At 39.5% G+C, this 14,467-nt stretch overlaps 1 protein-coding gene across 3 annotated transcripts in view; it reads left to right on the top strand.

Annotated features, from left to right (window-relative positions):
- Positions 1-4,930: 4,930 nt before the first annotated feature.
- Positions 4,931-14,467, top strand: part of LOC149832635 (serine acetyltransferase 2-like) — a 60,280-nt gene continuing 50,743 nt past the window's right edge. For all 3 annotated transcript variants that reach the window (XM_090014619.1, XM_090014622.1, XM_090014621.1), the window contains exon 1: positions 4,931-5,544. In XM_090014619.1, the coding sequence (XP_089870745.1) occupies positions 5,179-5,544 (366 nt within the window). In that variant the 5' untranslated portion in view covers positions 4,931-5,178. The remainder of the gene's footprint in view (positions 5,545-14,467) is intronic.

Here is a 14,467-nt window from a genome sequence, read left to right on the forward strand (position 1 = left end):
ACAGGCCACTGACACCACCCTCTGAGCTTTTCACCTGGTGCTCTACTTCTCTTCTGACCTCCCTATAACACAAAATAATATATTATTCATATCAAATCAAAATCAGTTCAATTTGTACTTCTAGATGTCGTTGTACACAGTGATCGCTATATATAATAATCATTGCACATTTGCTATTACTGTAATCGTATACACAATAATCGATATCAAAGTAATCGCTATATGTACTAATTGTTATATATAAGTCACAATAATCGCTATACAAAGTAATCACTATCACAATAATCGTTATACATAGTAATCGCTATCACAGTAATCGCTATACATAATAATACATATCACAATAATTCATTACGTAATCGCTATTACAATAATCGCTATTACAATAATCACTATACATAGGTCACAGTAAACGCTATACATAGTAATTACTATCATAGTAATCACTATACATAGGTCACAGTAAACACTATACATAGTAATCACTATCATAGTAATCGCTATATATAGTAATCGCTATCATATTAATCACTATACATAGTAATTGCTATCACAGTAATCAGTATATATAATAATACCTATCACAGTAAATCATAACAGACATGAGCGATTTACGTACCGTGGTCATACTTTTCTCCTCTTCATCCCCTCCCTCCATCATTTGCCTTTCTTGTTTCTCCATCATTCGCTCCTCCTCCTTCCTCCTCTGCTTTTCTTGTTCCCCATTCATTCTCTCCTCTTTCTCTTCTCCTCTGCCTTTCTTGTTGCTCATTCGCTTTGCCGCCTCCCTCCTCTACTTTTCTACTTCTTCCTTCCTTCGCTCCTTTGCCTTCCTCTTCTACTTTTCTACTTATTCCTTCTTTTTTCTTTCCATCTCTTTCTCCTCCTACTTCTTCCTTCTCTTCCTCTTTTGCCTTTCATTCTCTTCCTCCTTAAATTGCCTTTCCTTCTCTTCCTCCTTCTCCTTATTTTCCTCTCCTCAACCTCCTTCATTTGCCTTTTCTTACTTTGCTTTTCATTCTCCTCCTCCTTCTTCCTTTACCTTTCCCTCTCCTCCTCCGCCTCCTTCATTTGCCTTTTCTTCCTTTGCTTTTTCTTCTTTTTGCCATCCTTCTTCTTCTTCATCTTTAGTTCTTCCTCATCTTTCTTCCTTTGCTCTTCAGCCTCAATATCTGATGGATAATGCTCCGTATTATACAATTTCTATGCTTTGTCCCTGTCTTTATCATTCTCAATCTTCATTATATTTTGATACCTTTCATAACGCTCATATATATGGGACTGGTGGATAATTTCTTCAATAGTCATCCCATCGAACGACAGGGGCTTTCTTGTCTTATGAACTTTAGTCATTGCTAACCTGCACAACACATACATTTAACTGCATCATTATATGTTACAACCACCTCCCCAAGTACATATTATTATAAATGATCACATTCGTTAAACAATCACCAATATTACAATTCGTCGCAATATTTGGCTTCATAAGTAAACATCATTGTAAGATTTAACAAACTTAAGTACAAATCGAGGTAACTTCATAAATACACATTACTACTGATTTAAATGTACAAATCATTCATGCTTCAAACGTATAAATCATTGTAGAAATCCCACCCTTCATAAATATATATCGTCGTAACGATTGAGCTTCATAAGTAAACATCATTGTATAATTTAGCGAACTTAAGGACAAATCGTGGTAACTTCATAAATCATAAATACACATCGCTACTGCTTCACACGTATAAATCGTTGCTGCATCAAACGTATAAATCACTACTGCATTAAATGTATAAATCATTGTTGCATTCAAACATACAAATCCTTGTATAAATTTAGCCTTCACAAGTACATATCGCTGTAATGTTTGGCCTTTATAAGAACAGATCATGCTAATTATTTTTTGACGCCCAGAAGGTGGATAGGTACAAATCAATTTGTTTTAGTATGAAAATAGGTGTTATTTAGCATGAATAATACAACCAGTTGTAAGATTTAGCATTCATATTTACAAATCAATTTATTTACATAACAAAACCTTAGACGAAACTCACCGAAATGACATGACTTTTGGTAATCCGACAATGGAGGAGAAACACCCAGAAGATAGATGCACCTGATGGTGGCAACGATACTTCTACTATGTAGACGACGGCAAAGGATGCTCCGATGACAACAGACGATGACAAAGGGTGCTCCGGCGGCAACAAACGACGGTAAAGGGTGCTCCGATGGCAATAAACGATAGTAAAAGGTGCTTCGATGATAGTAGACGATGGCAATGGGTACGTTGTCAGAGAGAGTAGATGGTGCAAACGTTTACTGCTTAGGGCGAAAACGAAACGTTTGGACTTTGAAGAGTTAACATCATCCTCTCTTTTCTGGATGAACATTTTTATCCTTTTCTTGAACAAGCATTTCACTTTTCTAGACGGAAGATATTTTTGTCATTTTCTTGAATCATCGTTTCATGGCGGGAAAGGGTACTTAAGTCTTTGCAATCACACCGAACTCCCATGCTAAGTGATGCCGACACACACACAGATACATGCCCCACATGCTTATATACGTGGTGCTTATTCGGACCCCGAACATCCACCTGCATTTTTTGGGGCAAACATATAACCAGCTTCGCCTTTAAGAGCTGCTACTGAGGTTCCGGATGCTGCATGTTCAAAACTCAATGGAATTGTTGTATAACTGGTAAGGGTGTCTAACCCCAGGTTGACTTTAAAAAAAGGTACGTTCTCCTCACCAATTGATTATCCCCTTAAAAAAGCATATGTGGACCCGTGTACGTTTTGTCGCCTAGTTTAAAACTTTAGAACACAAACACAAAGTACAAACCATTGATTTTATGCATTTTCTTTTTTATGGATACGTTAAAACTACTATAGACTGTATTAGGGGTGGCAATCGGGTCGGGTTGGCGGGTCAGCATACCTCAACCCAAACCTGACCCGTTTATTAAACGGGTCGACTGTGGCAAACACGAACCCGACCCGTTTATTAAACGGGTAACCCGACACAACCCACCAACCCACTTAATAAACTGGTTGGGTCGGGTAAACGGGTTGGCAGGTTAGCGGGTCGGCGAGTTGGCGGGTTGACCGGCCCGCCTAACCTGTTTATTAAACGAGTCAGCCGAGTTGGCGGGTTGGCATACCCCTAACACGAACCTGACCCGTTTAATAAACGGGTTAGGCGGGTCGACCCGTTTATTAAATGGGTTTATTTTTGCCCAACCCGAACCCACCTAAGAGGCGGGTTGGCGGGTCGTGTGAGGTTTTGCCACCCCTAGACTGTATCAATGTTTTTTCTTGAATTTTTTATGAGGGTCAAGCCTTATGAATATGATGTAATATGGTTTATTCAGTGATCTTTCGAGGGCTTCAAAATTCAACTTCCACCATGTGTCAAAATTTCATGGTTGAAAAACAATATGTTTTTAAGTTAAAACCACTCTACTAAAAGCGCATTCCCCAGTAAATGTATCACGCTGAATACGTCTATAAGTCAAGTTATTCAAACAAAACTTGCACCTCTGATATTCCAGAGTATAGCCAATATTCTCTATAATATAAGTTTATGTGCAAATGAGTTAGTAAACTTTTTTTTTGTTATTTTTAGTTCAAATGACCCCATGGATGTGATTTACATGTTGCTTTTACTGGGAAACTGGCTTTTGCATCCCCGAATATGACATGAATGCAAGTTTTTTTGGCAATGCAAAAATAGACAGTTGTAAATGCATCAAATTTGAATATATTTTTATCATTGAAAAACATGATCCAAGGGTGGTTTCCCATTAAATTGAGCATGCTGAACACATTTACTATGTTAGATTGAGTATATATATAAAGTAATACATCTGGGCTAAATAGGCACTGTGCAAAATGAAACATGCTGCTATTAGATTTTTCAAGTTTTCTTCTAAATTCTGACTGTAAAAATGTAATCAATATGCTTGTTTCTATAAGAATAAGTTCTTGGAACATTTGATTATAATGCATGTATATGTTTTTATAAGGTTTCAAAAAATCTATGGCCTACATTTTTCATAAATTTTCAAGGTTCTAAATAAAAAAATTTATATTCAAAAAGCAAGATTCAAGTATGGATTTCTAGTAAATCAACCACACCTAACACATCTATGTGTTGAAATTGTGAACATAAAACACCGAAAATCTAATAGCATATTCCATTTAACACAGTGTCCATTTTTCACATATGTATTATCACACACACACACATATATATATATATATATATATATATAGAGAGAGAGAGAGAGAGAGAGAGAGAGAGTTTGCTTGCTCACAGCAAACGAAAATCATTCTAGACGGTCTAAACCTTTCAAAGAAAAAAAACTAAAATCATTCTTTCATTTCTCACATGCATGCAAACACAAAAAACAATGAAAAGAGCGAGAAGTCGCGTTTGCGCCTATTTTCTTCGTGTGATTCCAAATCACATTTCCTATCATCTTGTGATTTGGTACCATATGATTTTTGAATCACACCAGACGCAAGCAAACACGCTCTTAAACTAATCGTCCCGTTTAGGCCTAAAAGGTTTTCAGCGCCCATGAGAAAAATGGGCCGCCCCACGGGAAGCAGATCAGGTGCTCATGCTGACATCGTGGCCATCCGATTTGCATTTTAAAAAGCTCAAAAGTCAACAAAACCACGTGGCATTCATCCAGAATGCAAACAGACGGCCACGATGTCTGCATGAGCAAAAACGCTCATGTTCAGCATGACCTGATCTCCTTCCCGCCCCCACGTGAAGCCCACGTCTTCTCGCAAAAAGCAGAAAAAAAATCCCCCGGAAAAAGTTTTTTTTGTGAGGCCCGCAGAAAGTAGAAATCCATGGGACCGTCCACGGATCCCTCTCATATCTCGAGAAAACACACACACACACACCACAAAAACACAAAAGGGAGTCCCTAATGAGAGGACTCATCATCATCGTGGCCACCGGCGCTCAAGCTTGCCGCCTTATCAAAGTGGAACTGCACTGGAAGGGAAACCATCATCATTCATCCGCCTCAAACCTAAACACTGCAACGACTCATTCCTTCGTCTCCGTAGATTGCCGATTTGGGAGATAAGAGAGAGAGAGAGAGAGAGAGAGAGAGAGAGAGAGAGAGAGAGAGAGAGAGAGAGAGCAATGATGGTGGGAGACAGCGAGGCGGGCGCGAGGATTTCGCCCTCGGAGGCGCTCTGCAACTGCTCGTTTTCCGCTCCTTCTTCTCACGAAGAGGAGGAAGAGGAAGACGATGACGAGGAGTTGCCGGCCGCTTGGCGCTCCGAAGATAACAGCTCCGCCGTGCCGCTCTACAAGGAGGTAGCGTCGGCCGCGGCGGAGAAGCTGGCCAGAGAGCTCGAGTCCACCGTCGATTTCTCCGTCTCTGGTTCACTCGCCGCCCCTCCTTGCTCTTCGGCGAAGCCTCTCGAAGAGGGGGCCAAGAGCCTGGGTGAGCTCATTTTGGTCGATCCGATATGGGCCGCCATGAGAGCCGAAGCGAGGTTAGAGGTGCGTAGTTTCTACGGCCATCACCACTCCCTTGTCACTACTTGCAACTCTTGTTTTGTTTTTATGATTTAATAATGGAACAAAAGAATCGGTTGAGTTATGATACGAGAGGCTTTTGATTGCGATCATTCATTTTGGCAACACGAAAGATGGTTTAGATTCTTTCTTTCAAAAATAAAATAAAAAAAGATGGTTTAGATTCTGGTGTTGCTTTCTTGGATGAGAAACGTTAAAGTGTAGTGGTTTCGGATTTTGATAAGAAAAGGGTATTTTGCTGAATTAAATTTGGTTGGTGAGTATAATCTCTTGAAAGGACTTGTTGTGGAAATTTGGAAAGCTCTTTCTTGATGTGATCCTCTTAGGAGTTTAAACAAACACTTGGTAGACACAAGTATACATGCTTCATACCTCTTAAGTTGACACAGCCACCTCAAGAATCGGGCCATCTAGGGTGCGCTGAATCAATTCTCCCCTTGCTAATTGAGATGGGATCAGATTCCGTCAGAGCACTTCTAGATGCTGTTGATCTCAAGATGAACGGCATCCAAAACCTTTACGGTGTCCGTTCGTGTTTCAGATGGACGGCATCAGAATGGTTTTAAAATGAACGTCTCAGAATGAGCCTATTCACTGTTTTGGTGGATGCCATCCATTTTTAAGGTGAACGACATCCAAGGCACCTCTGAACGGTGTTACCGTCAGAGGTGCCTCTGGCGTGATCCTCTCTCTTACTAATTGATTGTGTACCTTGATCTTTGGTGACTACTCGTCACCCTTATTTTATACGAATAAATTTTTATTTCTTCTAAAAAAAAGAACCCCTCAGGATTTGGCGCTAAACAGCACCATCAAGTTTTTTTTTTCATATCTGAAAACTCTCAAAACACAAACACACAATTAAAGAACACATATTTAGAGTGGTTCGGTCAAGACAGACGTCCACTATGAAGATTTTCTAGCTCTCTCTCTAACTCACGATAGGGATGAGCCTCTTCTCCTCTCTTTTTATTAAATTGTTAAGAGTTACATGCCCTTGAAGAGCTGCTACAATTAAGAAAGGCCAACCCTCATTGCTCTTGTATAGTTACATTCAATTTTGGAAACTCTCTTTCGGAACTTTAACCATATCTTTAGCAATATCAATGGGTCGACCAGGCATGGCTGTTTCCCATGCTTGCTGAAGTTCTTCCAGATTCATCTTTAGAGTTGGACTTGCCATCTTGACATGGAGACTTGCATTGTTGTCGTGGGTCAGTGGATTCTCTTCCTTGAATGGTCATTGGATACGGTTCCTTCATACTCCCCTTGAAGCCAATCTCTGAGAAATTGATCTTGTTTTTGAAGAAATTAAACTTAGGTCCAGATAAGGCCTTTGTAAGAATATCAGCTACCTTATCTTGAGAAGAAACAAATTGGACATGAATCTCGCCTCTAGCAATTTTCTCTCTGACAAAGTGATAATCGATTTTGATGTGCTTCATCCTAGTATGAAATACAGGATTAGCAGTTAAGTATGTGGCTCTCAGATTATCACACCATAAGATAGGAGTTTTATTAGAACAAACATCAAGTTCTCTTAATAACTGTTTAATGATTTAATCAACGTCATCTCTGAAACATCTCTTGCTATGGCCTTGTACTCAACTCCAGTGCTTGAACAAGCAACAATATGTTGCTTAGTGGAACTCCATGACAATAGATTTGACCCCAAAAAGGTAAGATACCCGCTGGTAGACTTTCTGTCATCCGGGAATCCAACTCAATTAGCATTTGTGAACCCTGCAAGCCTGAGAAATTCTGACTTCTTAATATGCAGACCAAGATTAATCATTCCCTTTAGATATCGAAGTATGTGTTTAACATGGGCCCAAATATCATGAGTTGGCTGGTGCATAAATTGACATGCCTTATTTACAGTCTAGGCTTGTCTCGCCTGGTAAAGGTAGCATATTACAATGCTCCAACCACACTCCTGTACTGAGTAGCATCATCCATTAACTCACTAGAAAACTTAGAAAGAGAAACATTAGCAGCAACATGAGCAATAACAAGTTTACTTTCAACCATGCTTGTTTTTATCTACAAATCCATAATATACTTCTTCTGCGTCAAATATATTCCAGAAGACTCTTGGACGACTTCAACACCCAAAAAATAATGTAGAGAACCCAGGTCTTTTATAGAAAACTCTTTTTCAAAAGACTCAATTAATTTCTTCACATGAACTTTCGATTATTATGATATCATCAACATAAATTAACACATACAAATTTTCGTCATGATTAAGACGAATAAATAAGGAAGTGTCTGAAATAGACTCCTCAAAACCCAAGTTTTCTAAATAGAGCTTCAGCTTTCCAAACCATGCTTGTGGGACTTGTTTTAACCTATAGAGAGCTCGATTTAACTTACACACATAATAAGGAATTTGTCTACTTTCAAAACCGGGTGGTTATGCCATGTAAACTTCTTCCTTGAGGTACCTGTGTAGGAAGGCATTATTGACATCTTGTTGGTGTATAACCCAACCAGAACTAACAACAATAGCAAGTACTCATTACCCTGCTTGAGAGACTTCAACTCTTATTCTAATTGGTATCTCTTTGGCAATTAAATTGCTTATACACTTGCTTCAAATATGCCCAAGCATCCTTCACATTTTCATACATCATGATATTCACTGAAATGTTTTACTCCACTGAGTCAAAGAGCCATGGCTTCACTTTGGCATTGTCCCTCTCCCATTCTACTCTGCTCGTCTCATAGTTGGCATCTTCTTTCTTAGGCTTGGATTTGGTGCCATCCAAGAACCAAATATATCCATACCTCTTTATAACCATTCACATAAACTCTGCCCAATATGCAAAGTTTGTCCCATCAAATTTAACGGGAATAATCTTAATATTTTCTTTCTCTATACTTTCCAACCCCCAAACTACAAATCAGGCTGCAAAAATCATGAGAACACAATATGGAAACACCAAGATATAGTAACAGGACGATTCAACAAGCTAAATCACCAAAATGAAACCGCAACACACTTCAAATAGGCTCTTCTTCACAACAAGACTCCAGGTAACAAACAAAACTAGCAGCTGATACACCAATTTCTACCCATAAACTGAGAAAACACATTAGTATTCACTGTGCTGCAAACACAAAACTCAATAAAACTGAGATAGAGGTGGCACAATAACACATCAACATGCTGACCCAGGCACAAACAAAGGCAGTCGATGGCAAGAGTACCCTATTTCAGTTTACCACCACATGCATAGAGTACTAAACTTCTTCATAGCACACCTAATATGCTTTTTTTCATCACAAAACCACCCACGACACACTTCTTGTTAGTTTGGATCATGGATCCGACCCGATCCACCTCGAGATACAGCGGTGGCATGTTTGTAATTAGTTCTTATTACCTGTGTAAAGTTATGCCCTGTACTGTACCACTTATAAATGTTAAGAAAAAGGGAAAACCCTATTGCCGCCGACTACTCTTCTCTTTCTTCTTTTTCTTTACCTCATATCTAACACCTGCAGGCTGATATTTCTGATATTTCTGACATGGTATCAAAGCACAGGCGCGGAAATCGATCATCTGGAAGGCCTATAAGGACCAGTGCGTGAAAGGATGTAGGCTTTCTCTATCCCTTTTTTCCTTAAATCTATTTCTGATCTTCTGATCTTTTCTCTGTTTTTTTTTTCTCAAATCAGATTTCTCCAGTTTTCTTTTTAATCTGATTTCACGCATCATCATCCCAGTTTCACGTATCCCTATTTCTCTGTTTCTTTTCCTTAATCAGATTTCTCCAGTTTCTCCTTTTCCTAATCTGATTTCACGCATCCCAGTTTTGCGCATCCTTATTTCTATTTCGATTCCTTTTCTTTTCCAATTCTTTTTCTGGCTCACACGTTACACAACATTGCTATTTCTCTGTGCACACAGCATTGCTATTTCTGGTTCACACGTTACACAGCATTGTAATTTTTTTTTTTTTTGAATAACGTGTGTGTGTGAAGATTATTTTTTGGGTTACACGTCACTATATTTCTGTGCAATGTGTTGCTGATATCATTTTCAGCACACAGTATTGTTGTTCTTCTTCTCTTAATACACTGTTAAATACAGTTTGTTCTCTCATTCTTCATAAAATCTATGGATTCCAAATTGAACCCTAGTTTTCTTACTCACCTCATGATCCACAAGTTATCACATGATAACTATTTGCTTTGGAAACGCCAAATTGTGCCTTTTATTCGCAGTCATGGTCTTTATGGGCATCTAGATGGGCGATCACCCGCCCCACCTACACATATCATGCAGGAAATAACAGGTGAAGATGGGAAGGTGAGTCAACTTCGAAGCACCAATCCAGCTTATGACATATGGGTACAACGGGATCAGACATTAGTTGCTTACATAACCTCCACACTTTCTGATCGTGTTTTACAAACTATCTCTGATGACCAATCCGCTGCCGAGTTATGGAATGGACTAGCTCATTCTTTTTCTCAGGTTTCCGAATCTCGGGCTTTGCAACTCAAGTGGAAATTCCAATCCATGCGAAAAGAAAACAAATCCATTACAGAGTTCATGGGGGATGTCAGAGTGATTACAGATCAGTTAGCTGCCATTGAAAGTCCTGTATCAGATAAGGATATGGTACAACAAGTATTAGGTAGTCTTGGACTTGAATATCGTATGTTTTGCACGACACTTCAGGTTGTCTCAGTCCTTCCATGTTTTGATGATCTTCAATCTAAGCTTTTGCAATATGAGGTCAGTTTAAATCAGGAACACGCGTCAGAGGATGCTCATCCTGTGATGATGACACATACGCCTATTCAAACAGGAGTTTCATTTACTCCCCCTCGCCACAATGGAACACCTATGAACAAAGGAGGATTACTGCCTACACCAGGTGGAGGAGGTATTGGTTCAAGCAGTGTACCACGAGGAGGACGTGTTCCTACTTGTTTTCTATGCAACAAACGGGGACATGTTAAAGCAAACTGCTGGTACAATCCTCAGAACCAGAACAAATCAGGGAGGCCAGATAGTAGGCCAGGGCAGAAGGCAACTCATCAGTTTGCCCGTACTCCTCAGGGACAGGTTCTTCCACAGGACGTACAAAATATCCTTATGACTACTTTCAATCAGATGAATTTGCGCCAAAATGAGGAAGGTATATGGTATATTGATTCAGGGGCAGCAACACACGTTACTTCTGATGCAGGTAAATTTTCTCACTTGACTCCTTACACTGGAAATGGCACTATAGTCATAGGAGATGGATCTCACCACCCCATCTCTCACACTGGAAATGTCTCACTTTCTTTGCCTGAATCTCAATTACCCTTGTCAAATGTCTTACTCACACCTGCTATTCAAAAGAATATTCTATCTGTGTCTAAATTAGTTGATGAAACAAATTCTTCCGTTGAATTTACTCCTTCTGTTTATCTTAAGGATCTTCACACCAAGAAGACGCTTGCTAAAGGTGAACGGCGCGGGAACATGTACGTCTTTGAAGAATCTCATGTGCCTTTGAAGACGTCGTCTTCCGTAGCCGTGGCTTCTTCAGCTCCTTCCTTTCCAACATTTTTGAGTCGATCCACAGATCATAGTTCTTCATCTAGAGTCTTGAAACTTAATAAGCCAAACTTATGGCATCTTCGTTTGGGTCATTGTAGTCAAGTTTTTCTTGACAAGTTGTCTGCTAAAGGTCTAATACCCGCAGTCAGTTTAGAGTCAAAATGTCCAAGTTGTCATTTATGCAAAAGTCATGTACTTCCTTTTCATAGTATCAATAAAAGAGCAACAAAGCCTTTTGAGATTATATGCTCAGATGTTTGGGGTCCTGCACCCACTGCCTCTCTTTCTGGATCTCGATACTATGTACTCTTTCTTGATTCTTACACTCGTTTTAGTTGGATTTACTTCATGAAAAACAAACATGAAGTTTTCAAGTTGTTCAAACAGTTTCATGCACTAGTCCAAAACCAATTCAATACCAATGTTGTATATTTTCAGTGTGATGGGGGGAGAATACATATCCCATGATTTTAGTGAATATTTGAAGGAGCATGGCATTACACGTAACATTTCTTGCCCTCATACCCCTCAACAAAATGGAGTTGCTGAGAGAAAGCACATGCATATTGTTGAAACAGCCTTGAGCATGATGCATACTGTGGGCATTTCTTTTTCCCTTTGGACTGAGGCTTTCCACACAGTTGTTTACGTTATCAACAGGTTGCCCATGACCATTCTTGAAGATAATTCTCCGTATTTTGTTCTTTATAATTGTCATCCATCATGTGAAGAACTACATCCTTTTGGTTGTGTATGTTATGTTCATATTGATCATTCATTGAGGAATAAGTTTCAAGACAGAGCTGTACAGTGCAAGTTTCTTGGGTATGCAGATGACTATAAGGGATACAGGTGTTATGATCCTCATACAGGCAAAATTCGGGTATCCAGAAATGTTGTTTTTGATGATGAAAATTTTGACACTCTGGGTTCATCTTCCACAGATACACAGGACAGTTATGATCCTTGGCTCAGTGACTCACTTTTATATGACTCGTTGCCTCATGAGGATTCATCTTTATTGACAGACAATGAACCCTATACTTTTGATGTGGAACCACATATGGAAGACATTCCTCCTACAACAACATCCTCACGTTTTTCTGGTCTTGTTTATTCTCGTAGAACTCACCCAGTCAATGCTGAGACTCCTCTACGACATTCCACTTGGGTTAGACATCCTATAGATCGCTGGGTAAGTTATAACAATTTCTCTTTGGATTTTCAAACATTTCTAACCAGAGTGTCCAAAGAAACAGAACCTTCCTCTTTTCATGATGCTGTAAATTCTCGTGCCTGGGTAGAGGCGATGAATGAGGAAATGAAAGCATTGCATGAATGCAACACATGGGAAATTGTGCCAAGGCCAGATAACAAGAATGTTGTAGGATCCAAATGGGTGTACAAGATCAAGCACAAACCGGATGGCAGTGTTGAGCGCTATAAGGCTCGTCTAGTTACACGAGGCTTCACACAGCAATATGGGCAGGACTACGATGAAACGTTCAACCCAGTAGTAAAACTGGGCACAATCAGGATTGTCATTGCGTTGGCATTACAACATGGATGGTCACTCAGTCAACTTGATGTTAAAAATGCTTTTCTGCATGGTGAACTAAAGGAAGAAGTTTACATGGAGCAACCACCTGGATATAGCATGCATGATTCATCAAATTGGGTATGTAAACTTCGACGCTCTCTTTATGGATTAAAACAAGCTTCTCGATCTTGGTTTGAAAGTTTTTCCACAGAGATCCAGCGTCATGGTTTCAATAAAAGTGTTCTAGACCATTCATTGTTCATCTTCAAAAGTGGTTCAACTATTGTTTGGGTGCTTATATATGTTGATGATATCATTATTACCGGGAGTGATGAGGATCACATATCTTGGGTTAAGTCTATGCTGATGGCTAAATTCAAGATGAAAGACTTGGGTTCCTTGAGATATTTTTTGGGTGTGGAAGTTGATAGTCGACATGAGACTATTACATTGAGCCAACATAAGTACACTATTGATATTCTACTCGCTACGGGGATGGAGAATTGTAAACCGATTAGCACACCTTGTCTTCTAAATCATAAGTTAAGTGCTAAAGAAGGCACTACTTATCATGATCCAACTTTGTATCGTCGAGTTGTAGGAATGTTACAATACTTAACATTCACTAGGCCTGACATAGCATACTCTGTCAATCAGGCCTCTCAGTTTATGCATGCTCCTACAGATGCACATATGGAAGCGGTAAAAAGAATCCTTCGGTATTTAAAGGGTACGATTGGAGATGGTTTGATGTATAACAAAGACACAACTTATACGTCAGGACATCGACTATTCACCTACACAGATGCGGACTGGGCTGGTGATCCTGATGAGCGCAGATCAGTTTCAGGGTATTGCATCCTTATCGGCAATAATGTTGTAACATGGAGTAGCAAGAAGCAAAAGGCAGTGGCGCGATCTAGTACTGAAGCCGAGTATCGTGCAATGGCAGCAGGAACAACCGATGTTACGTGGGTGAGACATCTACTGCAAGAATTACAAGAACCAATCTCGTCCTCTATGCTTCTTTGTGATAATCAGAGTGCTATTAATATTGCCTTCAATCCCATTCTTCATTGTCGCACAAAGCATATCGAAATCGATCAACACTTTGTTAGACAAAAGGTGGAAGAAAAAGAAATTGAACCTGCATATGTTAGGTCAGATATGCAAGTTGCTGACATTTTTACCAAGGGATTATCCACTCATCAGTTTTGGGCACTCAAAGACAAGTTGAGCATGATCAAAGACCATACTCAACTTGAGGGAGGCTGTTAGTTTGGATCATGGATCCGACCCGATCCACCTCGAGATACAGCGGTGGCATGTTTGTAATTAGTTCTTATTACCTGTGTAAAGTTATGCCCTGTACTGTACCACTTATAAATGTTAAGAAAAAGGGAAAACCCTATTGCCGCCGACTACTCTTCTCTCTCTTCTTTTTCTTTACCTCATATCTAACACCTGCAGGCTGATATTTCCGATATTTCTGACACTTTAAACACAAAAACAACCTCAAAGATACCTAACAGAGGTATCCAAACCCACTGATAGGGCTTTCAGCAAGCAAGGAAAACAAATCTGGACACTGTTCACGCCCAAAAACAAAAAATCCAATAAAATGTCTAGAAATTCCAATATAATCCTGAATCCCTGATGATATCGGTTCTTGATTCTAAATCTCTCTAAAATCAAGAACTACTATGCTGTTGCCTTAGATTGCTGAAAACAAAAAGTCCATACAGAGGCTGCTGACATCACCTTCCTTGCAAGAGCACTGT

Source organism: Nuphar pumila, chromosome 7, assembly GCF_984573655.1.
Source record: "Nuphar pumila chromosome 7, dmNupPumi1.hap1.1, whole genome shotgun sequence".
NCBI lineage: Eukaryota > Viridiplantae > Streptophyta > Magnoliopsida > Nymphaeales > Nymphaeaceae > Nuphar > Nuphar pumila.